Here is a 21,543-nt window from a genome sequence, read left to right on the forward strand (position 1 = left end):
CCTGGGCTGTGCTCTGGGGGGGCCCTGCGGCTGCTCGGGTGGGTGGGCGAGAGCGCGGAGGTATCGCAAGGAATGGAAAAAGAAGGAATTTGATGGGAGAAAGAAATAAGAGTTGCCGTAAAGCAGTCTGGCGGAGGGGGGGGTGTCAGCCGGGTTTGGGTGCTCACTGCTGCCAGCCTGGGAAGACCCCTGCCCCTGGGTGCAGACCCCAGACCCGGCGTGCCCCTTTCCCAGTGCCACAGTGCTGAGCCACGCTCAGCCCCAGCTCCGGGCCAAGAGGCTCCAACTGCTCCAACGGGCTGGCACAGACCTGGGCAGGGGGCTGCGTCCCCCCTCGGGGGCTGCACTGCTGCTTGGGCGCAGCGGGGACCACCCTGGGGTGCCCAGCCCCCCCCCCCCCCCCCCGGTCTCTGCCTTGCTTCCCACCGGTGGCTGCCCCGTTGTGCGGGGGGGGGGCTGGCTTGCATCGAGGTGCTCCAGTGCCTCTCCCCACCCCTGGCTCCCGGTGGGCAAGGGGGGTCGGCAAGGGGACCCCCGGCAGCCTGGGACACCCTCATGGAGCGGGTTTGAACTAATTAAGCTGAAGAATTAAGCCGAATTAATTAAGCAGCTGCTGGAGAGTCGACTGGGCCCTTTCCTGCGCCAAGGACAAGGAGCCCCCTTGTTCGCTTGGCTGTGGCCGTGTTCCCCCCCGCCCCCTTGCCCCCCCCCCCCGCAAAGCGCTCCCCGGCCCCCCCATCTCCCCAGCAGGGCTTTGGGGTGCCCCTCCCTGGGGAAGGGGCTGCAGTTTGGTGGCGATGGCCCACGGGGGGGGGGGGGTGAGAGCGGGGAGCCAGGTGCTCCCCCCTCCATGTCTGCTCCATCTGGCTGCGGAGGGGACCCCAGGGGATGAGGACGGGGCCCCTGCACCCGTGGCCGTGCCCCACCCCCCCCCCCCGCTGGGTTTCCGCTGGCCAGCCCGCAGCTGCCTGCGCCCCGAGATAGGCACCCCACGGGGAGGGGGGGGCTGGACCTGACCCAGCCTCTGGCGGAAGGGGGGTGGTGGGCACAGGCTTCCTGCCCTGGCCCTGGCCCACCCCCCCATGTGCCCCCCGGTGGCACCGCCACCTCCTGCCCTGCTCTGCCAGGGCTGGCACCGCCGTCCCCCCGGGCAGAGGCAGCACGTCCCCCCTGCTCCCCCCAAACTGCTTTGGCTCCCTGGTGGCAGGGGGGGGCGGGCGGGGGGGCCCTTCCTGTGCCCCTGTCCCTGTCCCCAGCTGTGACCTCAGAGATAAGCAGGGACCAGGACAGGCTGTGCCGGGGCTGCCGGCCGCATTTCGGGGAGGCGATGGGGGCTGCTGCCCTGCTCCGGGCCCTGCTGCTCCTGGGGGGGCCACACTCAGCCCCTGCCCTGGGGCTCCTCCGGGACCCCCCCACCACGTACCAGGGACCCCCCGACAGCTATTTCGGCTTTGCCCTGGATTTCCACATGACCGAGGGCAGGTAAGGGGACAGCGGGGGGCTGGGGTTGGGCACGACACCCGTTCCCCCCCCTCCCGACACCCACTGTGCCCACCCCAGCCCCAGCGTGCTGGTGGGGGCACCCCGCGCCAACACCTCCCAGCCCGGCGTGGCTCAGCCCGGTGCCGTCTTCCTCTGCTCCTGGCCCCCCGGCAAGACCCCCTGCCACCCCCTCCCCATCGACACTACAGGTGCGTGGGCGCCATGGGGTGATGGGTGGGCGTGGGGGGGGGCACCAGCGCGGCACGCTGCCCCTCTCCCGCTCCCCCAGGGAACGAGACCGAGACCCAAAGCACCTTGAAGCTCCACACCTACAAGTCACACCAGTGGCTGGGGGCGTCCGTCACCAGCTGGGATGGCAAAGTGGTGGTGGGTGACCCAGTGGGTGGGTGGGCACCCTTGGGTGGTGGTGGTGGTGATTGATGGTGGGTAGTGAGTGGTGGTGGGTGATGGTGGGTGGTGAGTGGTTGTGGGTGGTGAGTGGTGGGTGATGGTGGGTGGTGAGTGGTTGTGGGTGGTGAGTGGTGGGTGCTGGTGGGTGCTGGTGGGTGCTGGTGGGTGCTGGTGGGTGGTGGTGGGCACCCAGGTGCGTGGACACCCTTGGGGGTGGCGGTGGGTGGTGGTGAGTGGTGGTGGTGGTGGGGAGTGGTGGTGGAGGCGGTGGGGGGTCATGGGCACCCAGGTGTGTGGGCACACTTGGGGGATGGTGGTGGTGGGTGCTGGTGGGTGCTGGTGGGTGCTGGTGGGCACCCAGGTGCGTGGACACCCTTGGGGGGTAGCAGTGGGTGGTGGTGAGTGTTGTTGGTGGTGGGGAGTGGTGGGGGGGGTGGTGGGGGGTCGTGGGCACCCAGGTGTGTAGGCACACTTGGGGGATAGTGGTGGTGGGTGCTGGTGGGTGGTGGGCACCCAGGTGCGTGGGCACCCTTGGGGTGGTGGTGGTGGGTGGTGATGAGTGTTGGTGGTGGTGGGGAGTGGTGGTGGGGGTGGTGGGGGGCGGTGGGGGGTCGTGGGCACCCAGATGTGTGGGCACACTTGGGGGGGGGGTGGTGGGTGGTGGGCACCCAGGTGCATGGGCATCCTTGGAGGGTGGTAGTAGGTAGTGGGGAGTGGGGGTGGGGGATGGGGGGTGGAGGTGGGCACCCAGGTGCGTGGGCACCCTTGGGGGGTGGTGGTGGGTGGTGGGCACCCTTGGGGGGTGGAGGTGGTGGGTGGTGGGTGATGGTGGGGGGTGGGTGGTGATGGTGGGTGGTGGTGGGTGATGGTGGATGGTGGGCACCCACCCTGTCCCCAGGCCTGTGCCCCACTGCAGCACTGGAACGCCATGGACGGGCAGCACGAGGCTTTCTGCACCCCGACGGGCACCTGCTTCGTGGGTGCCCCTGGGCTGCAGCGCGTCGCCTGGTACTCGCCGTGCCGCGACCAGCTCATGGCCAGCACCTACCGCGAGAGCTACTACGGTGAGGGCAGGTGGGTGGGGGCGGCGGGTGCCCCCCACCCCTGGCCCCTCTGACCCTGCCCTGTGCCCACAGCCTACGACAGGCGCTACTGCGAGATCGGCTTCAGCGCAGCCGTCACAGCGGTGAGAGGGGGTTTGGGGGAGCGGTGGGACCGGGGTGCCCTGGGGGTGCCCGTGGGGATGCTGTTGAGGGTGCCTGGGGTGGCCAGGATGGTACCCAGGTGTGGGTGTCAGGGTGGGGGATGCAAAGGGGGGTTGCCAGGGTGGGTGCTGATGCCAGCTCTCCCACAGGATGGCACGCTGGTGCTGGGTGCCCCTGGCGGGTACTACTTCACGGGTGAGTCCTGCCTGCCTTTGGGTGGGCACGGTGGGCTGTGGGCACCCAGGATGGGGTACCTCCATGGGTGCCACCCGCAGCAGCACTAGCAGCCCCGGGTGGGTGCCAACGGGTGCCATGCCAGTGCTGGTGCCCGTCCTGGTGTCCCCAGGGCTCCTGTACTCGGTGGAGGTGGATGCCATCCTCACCCGCTTCCACGGCAAGTCCCTGCTGTGGCCGGAGCGCCCGGGGCGTCCCACGGAGGAGCTGGTGGACAGGGAGTACGAGGATGGGTACCGGGGTGAGCAGCAGGCGTGGGGGGCCCTGTCCCATCGCTGGCTCGTGCCGGGGCACAGCGGGGGTCATCGGCAGCAGGGGTCATCGGTGCCCATCTCCCTTCAGGGTACTCTCTGGCCGTGGGCGAGTTCGATGACAACCCCAAAACCAAAGGTAAGGCTGGTTGGGTGAGGGGCCAGGGCTGCTCGGGGTGGGGGTGGGGTGGGGGATGGGCCCTGGGCACCCCTGGGCTCTGCAGTGCCCTCCCCTCCCAAGGGACACAGGTTGTGCCAGCACAGGGGTCCTGTCCATCTCTGTGTCCCCATGCCCACCCCAGTGCCGAGGATGCCCCCGTGCCCACCCCGGTGCCAGGGATGCCCCCGTGCCCACCCCAGTGCTGAGGGTCTCTGAGCCCACCCCAGTGCCGAGGATGCCCCTGTGCTCACCCCGGTGCTGGGAATGCCCCCATGCTCACCCCAGTGCCGGGGGTCTCTAAGCCCACCGAAGTGCTGGGGATGTCCCCGTGCCCACCCCAGTGCCATGGTGGGGGCACTCAGGGCTCTTGTCCCCCGCAGAGTTCGTGGTGGGGGTCCCCAACAAGAGCAACACGAGGGGCGAGGTGAGTGGTGCCGGGAGCCTGGTGCCCTGCTCTGGGGGGGCGCCTGGGGGGACACAGCGCCATGGCCAGGCCCCCCCGGTGTGGCCCCCCGGGCTGGGGCCTGACCTTGCTCTGGGCAGGTGGAGATCTTCAGTGCGGGGGCGACCCTGCGCCGGCGGTGGGGCATCGCCAGCGAGCAGGTACCCCCAGCTGCGCCAGCACGTCCCCATGCCCCCAACGCCCTACTCCCCTGCCCCGCCACCCCCCTGCCCCCACTGCCCCCAGGTGCCGTGTGCCAGCACCCCCAGCACCCCCAGCACCCCCAGCACCCTGCCCTGTCACCCCCGGTGCCCCCCTTAGTGCCCCACAGCTCCCTGCTGCCCCCCTGCCCACTGCCCCCTGGCACCCCCCAACACCCCTCTGACCCCCTCCCCATGCTGACACAGCACCCCTGCACCCCCACCCCATAGCATCCCAGCACCTAACCACCCCCCTCATCACCCAGCACCCCCCACGACGCCCCTGCACAACCCCCCCTGCCCCCCCCCCTGCACCCCCCTGCTCCACACGGGCCCTTTCCAGGTGGCATCGTACTTCGGGCACACGGTGGCCGTGGCTGACGTTGATGGGGATGGGTAAGAGCCAGGACTGTGCCCCCCCCCACTCCATCCCCCATGAGGACACCCTAGGGTGCTGCCCCCCGCCTGGCACATCCCTGGGTGCCACCAGTCCCCAAACCTGGGGACCCTGACCCCCGTGCTGGGTGCAGGAGGGACGACGTGCTGGTGGGTGCCCCCCTGTACATGGCCCGGCGCCCCGATGGCCAGCGCAGCGAGGTGGGGCGTCTCTACCTCTACCTGGGGGGGAGGCGGCAGCCCTTCGCGCAGCCCCCCCAGACCCTGACGGGCACCCACCCCTACGGCCGCTTCGCCGCCGCCATTGCCAGCCTCGGGGACCTGGACCTGGACGGCTACGGCGGTAACACCGGGCTGGCACAGGGGTGGTGGGCAGGGGGGGGCTCTGCCAGCGCTGAACCACTGGGGAAACTGAGGCAGGGGGTCCCGGGTGGGGGGTGGTGCTGGGATGGGTCACCCGGTGGGTGCTCACATCCGCGCTGTCCCCAGATGTGGCCGTGGGTGCCCCGCTGGGGGGTGACAGCGGCAGCGGGCAGGTCTTCATCTTCCGTGGGCAGAGCGAGGGCTTGATGCCGGTGCCCACCCAGCGCCTCGACAGCCCCTTCCCCGGCCCAGCCGCCTTCGGCTTCGCCCTGCGCGGTGCCACGGACCTGGATGGCAACGGCTACCCCGGTACGGCCGTGCCACGTGGTCACTGCCACGCCGTCCTGGTGCCACCCACCCGGTCACCGACCCCCTGCTTGTCCCTGCAGATCTGCTGGTGGGTGCCTACGGGGCGGCCAAGGTGGCCGTGTACAGGTGAGTGCCCATCCCCCCAGCTCTGGTGGCGCATGGCCCGGGGGTCCCTGCCTGGGGTCTCCTGGCACCTCAGCTCTGTCCCCATGTCCCAGGGGACAGCCCGTGGTGGTGGCCCATACCCAGCTGAGTGTCCCTGATGGGCTGAACCCCAAGGTCCTGGATCATGCCCTGCCCGGCTCTAGTGCCAATGTCAGCTGGTGAGCCATGTCATGGGGACAGTGTCATGTGGACCGCTGAGGGACACCACCGGTTTGGGGACATTGCCCCAGGGATGGTGGCAGGTCCCTGAGCACCCCTGGGTGCTGTCCCCCTCGCAGCTTCCCTGTGGTGCTGTGTGTCAGCGTGACGGGCCAGCACATTCCCAAGAGCATCCGTGAGTGCCGGTGTCACCTGGGGAGGGGACAAGGGGCACTGCCGGGGTGGCACCAGTGCCATGTCCCCCTCTGCCCTGCCAGACCTCGATGCTGAGCTGCAGCTGGACCGACTGAAGCCCAAGCTGTCCCGGAGGGTCCTGCTGCTGCAGGGCCACCAGTCCTCCTGGCACAAGGCGCTGGTGCTGACCCCGGGGACACCCCCCTTGTGCCACAACCTCACCGCCTGCCTGCGGGTATGGGGACAGTGGGCTGGCACGGGGGGGGGGGGCGGGGGACAGCGGCAACCGGAGCCCAAGGAGGGTGGGGGACAGGCATGGGGACAGTGGCACCTCCAGCCGGGATGGGGACAGAGATGGGAACAGCAGTGACTCCACCTGGGATGGGGACAGTGGCACCTCCAGCCGGGATGGGGACAGAGATGGGAACAGCAGTGACTCCACCTGGGATGGGGACAGTGGCACCTCCAGCCGGGATGGGGACAGGGATGGGAACAGCGGTGTCCCCAGATGGGATGGGGACAGTGGCACCTCCAGCTGGGATGGGGACAGGGTTGGGGACAGCGGTGTCCCCAGATGGGATGGGGACAGTGACACCTCCAGCCGGGATGGGGACACGGTTGGGGACAGTGGTGTCCCCAGATGGGATGGGGACAGTGGCACCTCCAGCCGGGATGGGGACAAGGATGGGAACAGCAGTGACTCCACCTGGGATGGGGACAGTGGCACCTCCAGCCGGGATGGGGACAGGGATGGGAACAGTGGAGTCCCCAGATGGGACAGGGACAGTGACACCTCCAGCCGGGATGGGGACAGGGTTGGGGACAGCGGTGTCCCCAGATGGGATGGGGACAGTGGCACCTCCAGCCGGGATGGGGACACGGTTGGGGACAGCGGTGTCCCCAGCCCAGGTGGGTGGGGGCCCAGGGGTGGGTGGGTGCGGGGTGCCTGCTGGGGGGCTCTGCCCATGGGTGTCCCCAGGATGAGGCCGACTTCAAGGACAAGCTGAGCCCGGTGGCGCTGAGCCTGAGCCTGGCGCTGCCCGCGGAGGGGCCGGGGCTGGTGCTCTATGGGGACACGCTGGTGCAGGCACAGGTAGGGGGGACACGGCTGAACTGGGGACATCGCCGCGGTGCCACAGGGTGGGCTTGTTCCCGCGGTTGGGCCAGGGCAAGTGGGGGTACGCCCAGCCCGGGGCACCCACTTCCACCATGGTGCTCCAGCCCCGTGGTCCCAGCCTGTCCCCGCTGTCCCCAACCCCTCCCTGGGGCGCAGCCCCTTCCTCCCCGCTGTCCCCAGTGCTTCTGCGGGATGTCCCCCCTGCGTCCCCCCACTGTCTCTGCTCCCCCCTCAGGTAGTACCACCAGTCCCCCTACACTGCCCCCAGTCTCCCGTGGGATGTGACCCCAACCCCCACACTGTCCCCAGCCACTCTCTGGCACCCAGTCCTCTGTGCTGTCCCCTGCTGTCCCCCTCCCTCCCTGGGATGTCCCCTGCACTGTCCCTGCCCTTGGGATGTCCCTTCTGTGCCCCCCACTGTCCTCAATCACCTCCCCAGGATGTCCCCTCTGTACCCTCCGCCATCCCCAGCCCTTCCCGGGGATGTCCCCCAGTACTCCCCACTGTCCCCATCCTGCATCCCCCCACTGTCCTCGTGTCCCCCGGCTCCCTCCCAGACCCACATCATACTGGAGGACTGCGGCGAGGACAACCTCTGCGTCCCGGACCTCCGCCTGGCCGCCGACACGTGAGCACCCGGCTGGGCAAGGGTGGGTGCCCCGTGCCACCCCGGGGTGCTGAGCCCTGTCCCCACCTGTCCCCCCGCAGGCCCAGCAGGCGCCTGCTCATCGGGGCGGAGGCTGTGCTGTCCCTGCGCGCCAACGCCAGCAATCTGGGCGAAGGCGCCTTCGAGGCCGAGCTGCGGGTGCAGCTGCCCCCCGGCACCCACTACCAGGCGGCCCGCAGCAGCATCCCGGTGGGTGCCCACTGGTGATGGGTGACAGGGGGGGCCCGAGTGGGGGGGACTCACATGCTGCCCTTGGTGGCCATCACTCTCCCTATGCACGCTTGGTGGTGATGGGTGCCTGGGTGGGGGGCTGACACCCTGCCCTTGGTGGCTGTCACCTTCCCTATGGGTGCTTAGTATGGTGGGTGCCAGGGGGTGCTTGGGTGGGGGGGTTCATACCCTGCCCTTGGTGGCCGTCACCCTCCATGGGGGTGCCTGGTGGTGATGGGTGTCTGGGTGGGGGGCTCATACCCTGCCCTTGGTGGCCGTCACCCTCCATGGGGGTGCCTGGTGGTGATGGGTGTCTGGGTGGGGGGCTGACACCCTCCATGGGAGTGCCTGGTGGTGATGGGTGCCTGGGTGGGGGGCTCACACCCTGCCCTTGGACTATGCATGTCCCCAGGGTGGTTGGTGCCCAGGGGGGTCTGTGAGGTGTCACCTCCCCATGTCCCCACACCGTAGGGGCAGGAGAAGCTGAGCTGCAACCCCCGGAAGGAGAACGGGAGCCACGTGGTGCTGTGCGAGCTGGGGAACCCTATGAAAGCGGGTGCCCGGGTAAGGGGACGTCCCCCCGCCAGGCCGATCACCCGGTGGTGGCATGGGGGGGGTGTCACCCACCCACTGGGACACCCCCCCACCCCCCTGCTGCCCTCTAGATCACCGTGGACATGGAGCTGAGCGTGGCGGGGCTGGAGGACATGGGTGACACCATCACCTTCCAGCTCCAGCTGCGGAGGTGACACTGCGCCAACCCCCTGTCCCCTGCCCACCGTGGGGACCCAGGCACCCGGCACTTGGTGGCCTCAGCGTGTCCCCAGACTCGGTGGCCACCCCTCACCCTGCCGTGTCCCTGCAGCAAGAACAGCCCCAGCTCCACCAACTCGTCGGTGACGGTGACGGTGCCCGTGGAGGTGCAGGCAGAGATGGCGCTACGGGGGTGAGGGCCTGGGGGGGGGACACGGGGGGCTGGGGGACACACGGGGGGGCCACTGACCCCCCTCTCTTGCCAGCAACTCCCTGCCTGCCACCACGGTGCTGCCCACCAGCTGGCACAGGGTGGAGGGCAGCCGGCGGCTCGAGGACCACGGCATCAAGGTGGAGCACGTCTACCAGGTAGGGTGATGCACCCATGGGTGCCTGGGGGACCGTCCCCTCTGTCCCCTCCCTGGTGTCACCTCACCATCCTCCCTCAGCTCCACAACAAGGGTCCCAGCACCGTCAGCGGGGTCACCCTGCACCTGGCCATCCCCAGCCAGCTGGATGGCCGCATCCTGCTCTACCTGCTGGAGCTGGGCACCGAGGGGGGCATGAACTGCACCGACCCGCCGGGCCTCAATGCTGAGCAGGTAGGTGCTGCTGGGGGCCGGCACCCCCCCGCTGCGTGCTGGGTGGGTGACAGGGTGGCGTGTGTCCCGTGTCCCCTTCCAGCTGGAGATCCCCCGGCCCACGGGCGCAGCACCCCGAAACGGCACCCACCGGCGGGAGCGCAGGGAGCTGGAGGAGCCGCTGGATGCTGGGCTGGAGGACCTCGTCCCCGTGGTGAGTGGGGGCTTTGGGGACCTGCAGCCCGTGGGGGAGGTGCCCCCCGGGGTGGCAGGGTGGGGGTCCAGGTGACACCCGCCGTGTCCCGCAGGACTGTAGCAACGCCACGTGCGTGGACATCACCTGCTGGGTGCCTAGCCTGGCCAAGGACCAGCGGGCGCTGGTGAGCGTCCATGCCCTGCTCTGGATGGACACCCTGCAGCAGGTACTGTCCCCGCTTGGGGACAGGGGTGGCACTATGTCCCTAGGGTGGCCCCGCCACGTCCCCTCCTGCACGGTGGTCCCCGGGGACCTGCAGAGAGCAGCCTTGGGGACACAATGTGCAGGGTCACGGGTGCCCTGTTGGCTGCCGGCATCCCTGGTGCTGTGTCTCCGTGTGTCCCCATGTGTCCCCATGTCTGTCCCCATGTGTCCCCGTGTCTGTCCCCAGCGGGAGCACCTCCTGAAGCAGTTCCGCATCCAGTCACAGGCTTGGTTCAACACCTCGGCCATGCCCTACCGCGTCCAGCCCCGCGTCCTGCCCACTGGGGAGACCACGGTAGGGCCGTGGTGGCCACAGAGGACACAGGGACAGGCCGTGGTGGCAGCGGTGTCACCCACCCGTCCATCCACAGGCTGTCACCAAGGTGGTGCGTGCCAGCCCCGGGGGCGAGGGGGCCGTGCCGGTGTGGTGGGTGGTGCTGGGGGTCCTGGCTGGGCTCCTGCTCCTCACCCTCCTCATCCTCCTCATGTGGAAGGTGAGTGGGTGGGTGGGGACATGGGACAGCGGTGACACCTCGCCAGGGTGGCAGGGCCCCAGTGACAGTGGAGGGACCCAGCCCTGGGGGTGGGGGCTGCGGGCACAGGGTAGGAGGCAGCACAGGGGGTGGGGGGGGGGATGCTGTGGGTCCCCTGGGACTGATGCCGTGGGGTCCCCCCGGGGGTGGTGCCGTGGGGTCCCCCGCGGCCGGGCTGTCACCTGTCCCCCTCCCAGATGGGTTTCTTCAAGAGGACGCGGCCACCCGCCGAGGAGGACACGCAGGAGCTGGCGCCCGGCCAGGGGCAGGAGCCGGAGGATGCCCAGGGCTAGTGGGGTGCCCTGGGGTCCGCCTGCGCCCCCGCCCCCCGGCATGGCCCCCATCCCGCCCCCGTGTCCCAGCACCCCGGGGCGCCCAGGGGCCCAGCACCCGCAGCCGCCCCCACCCCCCAATAAATCTCTGCCTGGCACCCTGCTGTTTGCCGGGGGTGACAGGGGCCGCCCCCAGGGCCGCGCGGGGGGGTCGGTGTGGGGGTGCTGCTGTGGGCCGGGGGGGGGGGCGGGACCGGGGGCGGGGTGTGGCCGGGGCGGAGCCGGTGGTCGGGGCGGGGCCGGTGGTGGGGGGCGGGGCCGGTGGGGGGGGCGGGGCCGGGGCGGGGCGGGGCGGGCGGCCGTGCCCGGCGGCTCCGGCAGGTGGAGCCCGGTCCCCGCGGCGGCGGCGGGAGGAGCGGGCCGGGCCGGGCGGGCCGGGCATGGCGGGGTAACGGCGCGGAGCGACCATGCGGCCCCGCCGCCTCCTGCCGCCGCTGCCGGTGCTGCTGCTGCTGGTGGCCGCGGGCGGGCGGCGGGCGCGGGGCGCGGCGGAGCCGGGAGCGCACGGTGAGAGCGGCCTTTGTGTGCGGGGGGAGGCGCCCGCCCCCGCCCCGCCCCGCCCCGACCCCCGCCGGCCCCGCCGGCTCCCCCACCCCCGCCTGCCGGGCCCTCCGCGCCCCCCGGGGCCGCCCCCCGCCCGGCTGGCTGCCCCCCCGCCCGGCTGGCTGTCCATCCATCCCCCCCCCCCCGCGGCGGTCCGGGCCACCGGTGGGCGTCAGGGTGCTGGGCGGGGGCCCTGGGGTGCGCCTGGGGGTGCAGGAGGTGCGGAGGGGCCCGGGCCAGCGGGTGGGGGTCCTGGGCAAAGCTTGGGGGGTGGGAGGGAGGGTGGGAATCCCCAGCCGTGGGGTGCGTGATGGTGGATGGGGGTCCTGGGCAGAGCATGGTGGGGCAGGAGGGTGGGTGGGGGTCCCAGGCCATGAGGTGGTGGTGGTGGTGGTGGGTGGATGGGTGGGTGGGTGGGGGAGCCGGGCAGTGCCAGGGCGTGCAGCATGATGGGTGGGGGTCCCAGGCCAGGGAGTACGGGAGGGTGGGAGTGTGCGCTGGGGTCTTGAGCAGCACCCTGGGGTGCAGAATAGTGGGTGGGGGGGCACCCTGGGCATGGTGCAGGGGTCACCCCATTGCAGGCACCTGCTCCCAGCGGGCAGGGTGGGCCTTGGGGTGCGGCGCGGCGCTTTGGGGTTCCCGCGACGCCCCGCGAGCCCGCCCCCCCCTCCTGGCAGCGCCCCTGTGCCGGGGCGAGGTGTACCGGGGGTGAGGCAGGGGCAGGGGGCTCGGGGGTCCCAGCCCTGGCTCAGCTCCCCGCTGCCGTCACCCGTCCCTGTCCCTGTGGGGTGGCAGCGAGGAGGGGGCGCAGGGCCCGGCGCCTGGGTCCCACAGCCACCCCGGGGCCTGGCACCCCACCGCCCACCCATCCTGGGACCCTGGGGCTGTACTGGGAGGCACTGGGAACTGGTGAGGTGCCGGCGTGCCCCACGGTGGCTGTGCCAACCCCTGTGGGCCCCTCGGTGATGGGGAAGGGGGGGTTTGTACCCATGGGGACAGAGAGGGGGAGGCCATGCCCCCCACCCTGGGGCTGGCACCTTGTATCCCCCTCCTCCGGAGGACACCGGGGGTGGCCCTTGGTGCCAGCTGTCCCCCGGCAGCTGCGGGTGACCGGCATGTGGCCGCGGGGACATTCCTGCCCCCCGGGTGCGGCTGTCCCTGCTATGTGGGGGGACGCCGCCAGCGCCCCCCCGCCCCCCCCCCCCCCCCCCCCCCCCCCCCCCCCGCCCAGCATGTTGCCGAAGCAGCTGCTGCAAATTCCTCCCCCTGCCCATGGCCACATCTGGGCAACATCTGGGCTGAGATTGGGGGGTGGGGGGTCGGGTTGCCCTGCGGGGTGGGGGCTTTTGGGGGTCAGGATGCTGCCGGGAGGGGGGGACACGGGGTCCCGAAAGCGCCCGGGGCCGCGGGATGAAGGAGGTCGTTGCCAGGGTGACGGCGCCGAGCCGGGCCGGCTGCCAAGGGCTGCGGGCTCATGCGCAGGATGGCGACGGCACGGGGGGGCCGGGGGCACGGGCGGCGGTGGGGTCCCCCCCTGAGCTGTGCCCACCCCTGCACTGCATCTGAGACCCGGCCCTGGGCTGCTGGTGGGGCTTATGGGTGTGGAGACCCCCCCACCCTGAACTTGTGACATCGGTGGGTTGCACCCTGACTGGCCTTGGGAGGGGGGGGTGGGGGGGTATCGTGGGAGGGACGTGACTGGGTGTACCCACCCGCATGGGCACGGCACTCTGGTGTGGTAACCCCCCCCCCCCCATCCGCCTGCTTCAAGGGGGGCACAGGGTGGGTGCAAGGGGAGCACACCCCCCCCCCCCCCCCCCAGGACGGTGCCCACTGCTGTACTGGGATGGTACCCACAAACCTGCCAGCGAGGTGCCCGCTGCCCTGTAGGGTGGCATCTATGACCTGGCTGCGGTGGTGGCCATGACCCACCAGGGTGGTGGCCATGACCCACTGGGATGGGTCCCACCACCTGCTGGGATGGTGGCCTGTGACCCACCAGGATGATGTCCATGACCCACCAGAGTGGTGGCCATGACCCGCTGGGATGGGTCCCACCACCCGCTGGGATGGTGTGGTGGCCTGTGACCCACCAGGGTGGTGGCCATGACCCGCTGGGATGGGTCCCACCACCCTGCTGGGATGGTGGCCTGTGACCCACCAGGGTGGTGGCCATGACCCGCTGGGATGGGTCCCACCACCCTGCTGGGACGGTGGCCTGTGACCCACCAGGATGGTGCTCGTGACCCACCAGGGTGGTGGCCATGACCCACCGGGATGGGGCTGTGATGGTGCCGTCGTCCCACCCGCAGGGCACGCCTGGGGGGTACCTGTCGGCATGGGGGGTGCCCCGTGCCCGCGCCCACGTGTCACCTGTGTCCCCGCAGAGGTGCTGCTGAAGGTGCAGGTGTACGAGAGTGGGACGCTGGCCCCGCTGGCCCAGGCCACCCTGGACGTCTTCGGCAACCGCAGCTCGCTGGCGGCTGGCATCACTGACCACGAGGGCACCGCCATCCTGCCCGTCCCCTACCGCCTGGGCACCTGGGTCCTCGTCACCGCTGCCCGCCGCGGCTACGTCACCGCCTCCGTCCCCTGGCGCGTCAACAAGCTGCCGCGTGAGTGACTGGGACCCCCCAGCCCTTATGGGGGACCCAGTGCCTTACTGGGCGGCTCTGAGCCTTTACGGGGGTCCCCAGTCCTTATTGGGGGGGGTCTGAGCCCTGATGGGGACGCCAGCTCTTTGCTGGGAGTGTCTGAACCCTTATGGGGGACCCCAACTCTTTACTGGGGGGCTCTGAGCTCTTATGGGGGGGCACAGTCCTTTACTGGGGGCCCTGGGTCTTCACTGTGGGAGTCGGCTCCTTGTGGGAGACTCCGATCTCTTACAGGGTTCCTGATGGCTTACTGGGGGAACTGGTCCCTTACTGGGGGCCTTGATCCCATATGGAGGGGCCCAAGCCCTTGATGGGGTCCCTCATTCCTCCCTTAGTGGGAGGGGGATGACTCTAAGGGGGCTCTAATCCCTTCCTGGGGGTCCTTGATACCTTCCTGGGCACCCCCAGTCCCTTCCTGGGACCTCAGTCCTTTCCTGGGGACCTCAAAGACTTTTTGGGAAGGGGGCGTCCCTTACAGAGGGGTGTTTGGGGGGCTCAGGCCCCTCTGAGAGGAGTTAACCATGTCCTGGTGGCCCCAAGGTACCCCCATCCCAGGGCGGGGGGGTGGGGGTGTCCCTGGGCTGGGTGCCAGCCCTTGTCCCCAGGGCCATTGCGGGGTGGCGTCGATGGGGTCACCTTCCTGGGGGGGTGGGCCATGTGGCAGTGCTCAGCGGGGGGGTGTGCAAGGATGGGGGGTGCAGGGGTGGGGGTGCATGTGGCGGGTGAGGCTGGGGATGCGGGTGTGCGCAAGGAGCGGGGTGCGTGTGGGACTTGGGCTGTGCAGGGGTGTGCCAGGACTCTGGGGGTGCGAGGGCACGGTGGCACGCAGGGACTGGGAGGCGGGGGGGTGCAAGGATCAGGGGGGTGTGCAGGGATGGGGTGTGTCTGCAAGGATGGGGTGCAGCAGGTGTGCAGGGTTTGGGTGTGCAAGGATGGGTTGTGCAAGGATGGGGAAGTGTGCAAGGATATGGGAGTGTGGAGGATGGGGTGTGTGCAAGGATGGGGTGCAGCAGGCACGCAGGGTTTGGGGTGTGCAAGGGTGGGGGGTGTGCAAGGGTGGGGGGTGTGCAAGGGTGGGTGCAGCAGGCACGCAGGGTTTGGGGTATGCAAGGACTGGGGACATGCATGGACGTGCCAGGCTGGGGGTGTGCATGGGGCGCCCCCCCCCCGCCCACTGCCTGCCACCGCCTGTCCCCTCCTGTCCCCATGTGTACCCCGTCTCCATGTCCACCCCCCGCCCCCGCTGCCCTATTCCCCCTCCCCACCCGCTCTGCGGGGCCCATCACCCCCCTCTCCCCATCAGCACCCACCCTCCCCAGCCCCCCCCAGCCTGGGGGGTCGGGGAGGGTATTTCGGGGTCCTCCCCATCACCCCCCCCCTTGCAGTCTACGCCTCCATCAGCCTCTACCTGCTCCCCGAGCGTCCCGCCACCCTTATCCTCTACGAGGACCTGGTGCAAATCCTCCTGGGATCCCCAGGTGAGTGATGCGGCTGGAGGTGGGGGGGGACGGGGACGTGTGTGTGACACCACCGTCACCCCTGGGTGCTGCCACCCACCTTGTCCCCCTCCAGGTGCCCGTGGGCAGCCGTGGGCGCAGTTCCCACGACGGGCAGCCCGCTTGCCCCGCAGCTCCACGTACAGCCAGCTCGCCGCGTCCCTCACCGCTGCCACCGGCCCCAGCCTGGCCCGCGCCTTCCCCGCCTTCCTGGGCGCCGAGCAGGGCGGCAGTGGTACGGGGGGACACCATGGGGGGCTTGGGGGGGGGGGCGGGGGGGGATGCCACGAGGTCACCCCCATACGCATGTCCCCGTCGCTCATCCCCACAGCCAATGCCACCTGGCTGGAGCTGGCACCCGTGGCGGCTCTCAGCGTCCATCTCTTCACCGGCAACGGGACGGAGGTGCCGCTGGCCGGCCCCGTCCATCTCTCCGTCCCTTTGGCCCCCGACGCCGGGCCAGTGGTGGCCACCAGCGTGCCGGCCTGGAGGTTTGACCCCAAGAGCGGTGAGCGCTGGTTGAGGGGGGTGGCAGAGGGGTGGCACAGCTCCTGCTGGGGGGGCTGGCGGTGGGGGTGATGAGGCTGGGGGGTCTCAGCCCGCGGCGGGGGGATGGATGTGTCTCCCTGCAGGGCTGTGGGTCCGTAACGGGACGGGGCTGATCCGTAAGGAAGGCCGGCAGCTCTACTGGACCTTCGTCTCCTCCCAGTTGGGATACTGGGCGGCAGCTCTGCCCTCTCCCAGCACAGGTAGGGTGACACCCATCGGTGCCCCCAGCCTGGGTCCCCCTGTCCCCTTGGCCCTGGGGAGGGGCTGTCCTGGGGTGGGAGGGGGAGGACACCCACCCCATGGGGTGCTGGTGGGTCCCGTGCTGTGGCTGACCCCGCTGTCCCCAGGGCTGGTGGCGATGGCGGCAGGCGTGACGGACATCACCACCTACCACACCATCTTCCTGCTGACCATCCTGGGCGCGCTGGCCCTGCTCGTCCTCATCCTCCTCTGCCTCCTCATCTACTACTGCAGGTCAGCACCCCTGGGGGACGACTGCGGCTGGGGGGGGACAGGGCACGTGCCTGCCTGGCCCCCGTCGGCACCCTATAGCTGGGTATGGGGGGTGTGTGGGGGGTGGCACTGCCTGCCTGGAGCCCCTGGGTGCCCTATAGCTGGCTATGGGGGGGCACCACTCCCTAGCACACCTGGGTGCCCTATAGCTGGCTATGGGGGGGCACCACTCCCTAGCACCCCTGGGTGCCCTATAGCTGGCTAGGGGGGGGGCACCGCTGCGTAGCACCCCTGGGTGCCCTATAGCTGGCTATGGGGGGGGGCACCGCTCCCTAGCACCCCTGGGTGCCCTATAGCTGGCTATGGGGGGGCACCGCTCCCTAGCACCCCTGGGTGCCCTTTAGCTGGCTATAGGGGTGGGCACCCCTGGGTGCCCTATAGCTCTGGCTGTGGGGGGGGCACCGCTCCCTAGCACCCCTGGGTGCCCTATAGCTCTGGCTGTGGGGGGGGCACCGCTCCCTAGCACCCCTGGGTGCCCTATAGCTGGCTATAGGGGTGGGCACCCCTGGGTGCCCTATAGCTGGCTATGGGGGGGGCACCGCTCCCTAGCACCCCTGGGTGCCCTATAGCTGGCTATGGGGGGGGCACCCCTGGGTGCCCTATAGCTCTGGCTGTGGGGGGGCACCGCTCCCTAGCACCCTTGGGTGCCCTATAGCTGCCTATGGGGGTACACACCACTCCCTAGCACCCCTGGGTGCCCTATAGCTGGCTATGGGGGGGCACCGCTCCCTAGCACCCTTGGGTGCCCTATAGCTGGCTATGGGGGGGGGGCACCGCTCCCTAGCACCCTTGGGTGCCCTATAGCTGGCTATGGGGGGGGGGGGCACCGCTCCCTAGCACCCTTGGGTGCCCTATAGCTGGCTATGGGGGGGGGGCACCGCTCCCTAGCACCCTTGGGTGCCCTATAGCTGGCTATGGGGGGGGGGGCACCGCTCCCTAGCACCCTTGGGTGCCCTATAGCTGCCTATGGGGATACACACCACTCCCTAGCACCCCTGGGTGCCCTATAGCTGGCTATGGGGTGGCACCCCTGGGTGCCCTATAGCTGGCTATGGGGGGGGCACCACTCCCTAGCACCCCTGGGTGCCCTATAGCTGGCTATGGGGGGGGCACCGCTCCGTAGCACCCCTGGGTGCCCTATAGCTGGCTATGGGGGGAGCACCGCTCCGTAGCACCCCTGGGTGCCCTATAGCTGGCTATGGGGGGGAGCATCACCCCTGTAGCAGGCTGGAGCCCCCTCCTCTCACCCCCTAGAGCAGGTGAGGGAGGCTGTGGGGGGAGCGGGACCCCCAGCCCCCGCGTGCCACCCCGGGGTGACCCCGCGCCGTGTCCCCGCAGGCGGCGGTGCCTGAAGCCGCGGGCACAGCACCGCAAGCTGCCGCTGCCGGGGCCGCTGGACGCTGCCCGGCGGGACCAGGCCACCTCGGTGTCCCAGCTGGACCTGCTCTGCGGTGGCAGCCACCTGGAGACGGCCTCCTCGGGGGGGGACACCGACCTCCCCACCCCGGGCTTGCCCCCCGCCACCCGGGACCTCCCCACCGCCCGGCCGGACTTCTTCCAACCGCCAGCCCCCCCCCAGCTCCGCGCCGGCCCCCGGACCCCCACCGGCACCCTGGCCCCCCGCCGCCGGCACCCCCCCGCGCCGGAGGACTATGGGCGCCCCGGCGAAGCCTTCGGCCTCAGGGCTGCCCGCTCGGTGGACGGGCTGCAGCTGCCGGACGAGCACCCCCGGGGGACCCCCTCTTTCCCACCCCGGCCCCCCTCGCCCCCCGTGTTTTCCCGTTATGGGGGGCAGCCAAGCGAGCACCCGCTGCCCGAGCCCCCCCCTCGCCCGCCCTCGCTGGCCCCCCCGGGTCCCCTGCTCCTCTGCGGCCCCCTGGACCGGGGTGGGGGGCCGGAGGATGTCTACCGGGGGGTGATGCCCACCCTCCTCATTCCCGCCCGCTACATGCGCCTGGCCCCCGGCGAACCGGAGGGTCCCCCCAAAACCGAGGGGGGACCCGGTTCGACGGCGGCGACGGCGGCCCCACCGCCCCCCCCGTCCGCTGGGCAGCCGTTTGAGGAAGGGGAAAACTGGGGGGGGGCTCGTGCCCCCCAGCCGGTGAGCGGCTCGGTGGCCATCCCAGTGCTGCTGGACGGGTCGGCGGTGGCGCAGCTCAACGGGGAGCTGCAGGCGCTGGCTGGGCAGCAGTTACTAGAACTGGGGGGGCCCCCCCCACCCCGAGCTTGGTTCGTCTCCTTGGACGGCCGTTCCTCCCAGGTCCGGCATTCCTACATCGACCTGCAGGGCAGCGAGAGGGGGTCCGGCCCCGCGCCCCCCCCCCGCCTCCCCCGTGGAGTGGGAGGTGGGGGGGAGGACGTAGGGACTCGCCCCCCCCTGCCCACTGCCTCCCCCGAGGACAGCTCGCTGGCCCCCTTGCTGGAGGCGGGGAGCGGGGGGCGGCGAGGGGGGGGCAGTGGGCGCAGCAGTGCCAGCGAAGCCCCCCGAGACTCCCTGACCAGCCCTGAGGAGGAGGTGCTGGCGGAGGCGGCCGAGGGGGGGGACGAGGGGGGCGACCGTAAGAGCCCCTGGCAGAAGCGGGAGGAGCGGCCGCTGATGGTCTTCAATGTCAAGTGAGTGGGGGGGGGGGGCTGGGGGGATGGGGGGTGGGATGGGGGGTGGACGGCTGCTGGCATCCCATCCTGCCACCACCCTGTCCTGTCCCGTCACTGTCCTGTCCTGCCGCTGTCCCCTCCTGCCACCAGCATCCCAGCCTGCCACCGGTCCTGTCCTCTCCTGCCATCACCCTGTCCTGTCCCTCCCCTGCCACCATCCCATCCTGCCACCACCCTGTCCTGTCCCTCCCCTGCCACCAGCATCCCAGCCTGCCACCCTCCTGTCCTCTCCTGCCATCACCCTGTCCTGTCCCTGTCCTGTCCCTCCCCTGCCACCACCCTGTCCTGTCCCGCCACTGTCCCCTCCTGCCACCAGCATCCCAGCCTGCCACCCTCCTGTCCTGTCCCATCACTGTCCCCTCCCCTGACCCTGCCATCGGGCCACCACCCCACCCTGCTGCCACCATCACCCTGTCCTGCCCCTGTCCCCCCCCCCCCGACATTGCCAATCACTTCCCTGTCCTTTGGGGGTGGGGGCTGAGACCTGCATGGCCCCTCCACAGCCCCCCAAGTCCTGAGGCGTGTCCCCACTTGTGTCCCTGCAGGGCGGGGGGGGCCGGTAGTGCCCCCCGGGCCAGCGGTGCCTCCAAGCTGCCGTAGGAGCTGGGGGGGGGGGGGGGGCTACCCCCCCAACCTCATCCCCCCACTCTTGGCTTTGGATTTTAATCGTGTTTCTAAACGTTTTCTACGTGGCGAGGATGAAGAGGGGCCAGCGGGGGCTGGGCTAGCAGTGGGGGGGGCACGGGGATCCCCCCCCCCGGGCCCTGCCTGCCCCCGGCCAGGCTGGGCAGGGAGCCGCTGCCTGCGTGGCCCTGCCTGTTGTTAGATGGCATTAATATATTAAAAAAAAAAAGAAAAAAAAAAAACCAAACAAAAAAACCCTCTGCCTCTGCTTCCCACCTCAGTTCTGCCCCATCCCCCCCCCACCATCCCCCCCCCCCCCCCATCCCAAGGAGCCAGGGGATGCGATTTGTCCTAGAAACCTTTTTATTTGAGTGGTGGTACCTGGGGGGGGGGCGTCCCGGGGACATCAGAGCAGCACCCTGCGGGGTGCAGGTAGGTCCCAGCGCTGGGGGCTGCACCCCCAGCCCCCCCCAGTGCAGCGGGACCCCCCAGGGCAGCAGTGACGGCCGTCTGAGCAGCAGGAGCCCTGCAGAGAGACAGGGGAAGAGGGCAAGGATTGAGGTGGGGGGTGACGCCACACAGACCCCCCCCCACCCTGGTGCCCCTCCACTAACCTGGGTGAAGGGGCAGCACCCCCAGGAGCCCCCCCGGCTCTGGCAGCACCGCTGCCCACCGCGGCAGGAGCGGGCAGCATCGCAGGGCACGGCTGCATCCGGCTCGGTGCTGGCAGCTCGCAGCAGGGCGGGGGGCCGGGGGGGGGCCAGGCCGGGGGGTGCAGGTGTCCGGAATGGGGAGGTGGGCGCTCGCAGCAGCAGGGTGGGTGCCAGCAGCTTCTCGCAGCTCTGGGTGGCCACGTTGCAGGTGTAGCCCCGCGGGCAGCAGTGCTGGTTGTCCCTGCAGCAGACGGCCTGGGGGGGGGGGGGGGGGGGGGGGGGGGGGGGGGGGGCGGGGGGGTGGGAAGAGGCTGGGCTGAATGGGGGACCCAGGTACACGGGGGACTGAGGTGTCTGGGTGCCACCCTGACCCCCCCAAACCACGTGTACCCCCTCCCCAGCCCTGCTCGTGGCCAGCAGCAGCCCCAGGGACTGTGCCAGACTCTGTCCCCACAGACCCCCATGGGGGGGGGGCACAGTGATGGAGGTGGGGGTGTCCCACATCCCTGTACCACCCCCTCGCCCAGCCCTGCTTGTCCCCCCAAAGGGCCACACCGCAGAGTCCTGCTCTGCCCCAGCCCCCCCAATTCTATCCCCAACCCCTTGTGCCCTGGTACAGCCCCCCCCTCCCATGCCCCCTCCCCAGAGCACCCCCTCCCCACCCCCCCCCAAACCTGCTCCAGCGGGCAGCACCCCCAGGCGCCCGAGCTCAGCCGGCAGCACGTGCTCCCATCCGGGCAGCTCGTCTTCTCGTCACACCTCACGTCCCCCCCCCGGGACAGGGCAGGGGTCTTCTGCACCCAGGGCCGGCGGGCCCCCCCCTCCTGCAGGCAGCTGCCCGACGGGTCGCAGGTGTAGCCCTGGGGGCAGCAGTGCACGTGGTCGGGGCAGCAGACGGCCTGGGGGGGGCAAGAAAGGTGGTCTGGACTGAGCCCAGCCCCCCACACCCCCCCAGGGACCCCCAGCTCCATGCCTGGGGGCCCCAGGGGGACAAACCGTGCCCCCTCCCTGCCTGCTCCTGCCCTCCCTTGTCCCTGTCCCCCACCCCAGCCTGGCTCCGTGCCCACTTTGCAGGGGGGGAGGGGTGGATACGGGCCCCCCCCCCATTGCTCTTGGCCCCACCCAGTGGGGCACACGAAGGTCCCTGAGCATCCCAGTGGCCTCATGTCCCTTCTCCACTTCCCACTACTGGAGCTCTAAACTGATCCCAGTTAGGAAAGGGGATCTGACTGGGGGTCCGGCGAAGGGGCCT

At 70.7% G+C, this 21,543-nt stretch overlaps 3 protein-coding genes across 3 annotated transcripts; 2 read left to right on the top strand and 1 right to left on the bottom strand.

The window, feature by feature from the left end:
• The first annotated feature begins 1,114 nt into the window (after positions 1-1,114).
• ITGA2B (integrin subunit alpha 2b) lies at positions 1,115-10,702 on the top strand. Its single transcript, XM_080369378.1, has 30 exons — positions 1,115-1,482; positions 1,561-1,691; positions 1,772-1,869; positions 2,792-2,957; positions 3,030-3,079; positions 3,248-3,293; positions 3,445-3,573; positions 3,675-3,722; positions 4,124-4,167; positions 4,287-4,346; positions 4,729-4,781; positions 4,916-5,124; positions 5,271-5,453; positions 5,534-5,579; positions 5,672-5,776; positions 5,897-5,952; positions 6,035-6,186; positions 6,931-7,044; positions 7,626-7,696; positions 7,777-7,924; positions 8,417-8,509; positions 8,611-8,690; positions 8,811-8,891; positions 8,965-9,067; positions 9,148-9,300; positions 9,383-9,493; positions 9,588-9,701; positions 9,927-10,034; positions 10,111-10,233; positions 10,470-10,702. Exons 1-30 carry the CDS (start codon positions 1,328-1,330, stop codon positions 10,563-10,565), a joined length of 3,126 nt encoding a protein of 1,041 aa, XP_080225504.1. The 5' UTR covers positions 1,115-1,327; the 3' UTR covers positions 10,566-10,702.
• Positions 10,703-10,879: 177 nt separating this feature from the next.
• On the top strand, positions 10,880-19,751 carry FAM171A2 (family with sequence similarity 171 member A2). Its single transcript, XM_080369781.1, has 9 exons — positions 10,880-11,111; positions 13,535-13,762; positions 15,187-15,279; positions 15,374-15,532; positions 15,629-15,805; positions 15,930-16,046; positions 16,194-16,320; positions 17,698-18,972; positions 19,560-19,751. Exons 1-9 carry the CDS (start codon positions 11,012-11,014, stop codon positions 19,612-19,614), a joined length of 2,331 nt encoding a protein of 776 aa, XP_080225907.1. The 5' UTR covers positions 10,880-11,011; the 3' UTR covers positions 19,615-19,751.
• A 232-nt stretch (positions 19,752-19,983) lies between these two features.
• On the bottom strand, positions 19,984-21,277 carry GRN (granulin precursor). Its single transcript, XM_080369784.1, has 3 exons — positions 20,966-21,277; positions 20,253-20,546; positions 19,984-20,164 (listed from the first exon to the last, which is right to left on the bottom strand). The coding sequence occupies exons 1-3, from the start codon at positions 21,260-21,262 to the stop codon at positions 20,045-20,047; spliced, it is 711 nt and encodes a 236-aa protein (XP_080225910.1). The 5' UTR covers positions 21,263-21,277; the 3' UTR covers positions 19,984-20,044.
• Positions 21,278-21,543: the final 266 nt, after the last annotated feature.

The sequence above is a fragment of the Falco punctatus genome, assembly GCF_963210335.1.
Source record: "Falco punctatus genome assembly, chromosome: 19".
Taxonomy (NCBI): domain Eukaryota; kingdom Metazoa; phylum Chordata; class Aves; order Falconiformes; family Falconidae; genus Falco; species Falco punctatus.

Excerpts from the sequence above, each read along its gene's own strand:
- ITGA2B (XM_080369378.1), top strand. The coding sequence starts at position 1,328 with ATGGGGGCTGCTGCCCTGCTCCGGGCCCTGCTGCTCCTGGGGGGGCCA. Across the intron at positions 1,483-1,560 it reads TTCCACATGACCGAGGGCAG|CCCCAGCGTGCTGGTGGGGG; the intron begins GTAAGGGGACAG and ends TGCCCACCCCAG. Across the intron at positions 9,702-9,926 it reads GGATGGACACCCTGCAGCAG|CGGGAGCACCTCCTGAAGCA; the intron begins GTACTGTCCCCG and ends GTCTGTCCCCAG.
- FAM171A2 (XM_080369781.1), top strand. The coding sequence starts at position 11,012 with ATGCGGCCCCGCCGCCTCCTGCCGCCGCTGCCGGTGCTGCTGCTGCTG. Across the intron at positions 11,112-13,534 it reads GGCGGAGCCGGGAGCGCACG|AGGTGCTGCTGAAGGTGCAG; the intron begins GTGAGAGCGGCC and ends GTGTCCCCGCAG. Across the intron at positions 18,973-19,559 it reads CTGATGGTCTTCAATGTCAA|GGCGGGGGGGGCCGGTAGTG; the intron begins GTGAGTGGGGGG and ends GTGTCCCTGCAG.
- GRN (XM_080369784.1), bottom strand. The coding sequence starts at position 21,262 with ATGGAGCTGGGGGTCCCTGGGGGGGTGTGGGGGGCTGGGCTCAGTCCA. Across the intron at positions 20,547-20,965 it reads GGTGCTGCCCGCTGGAGCAG|GCCGTCTGCTGCAGGGACAA; the intron begins GTTTGGGGGGGG and ends CCCCCCCCCCAG. Across the intron at positions 20,165-20,252 it reads GGTGCTGCCCCTTCACCCAG|GGCTCCTGCTGCTCAGACGG; the intron begins GTTAGTGGAGGG and ends GTCTCTCTGCAG.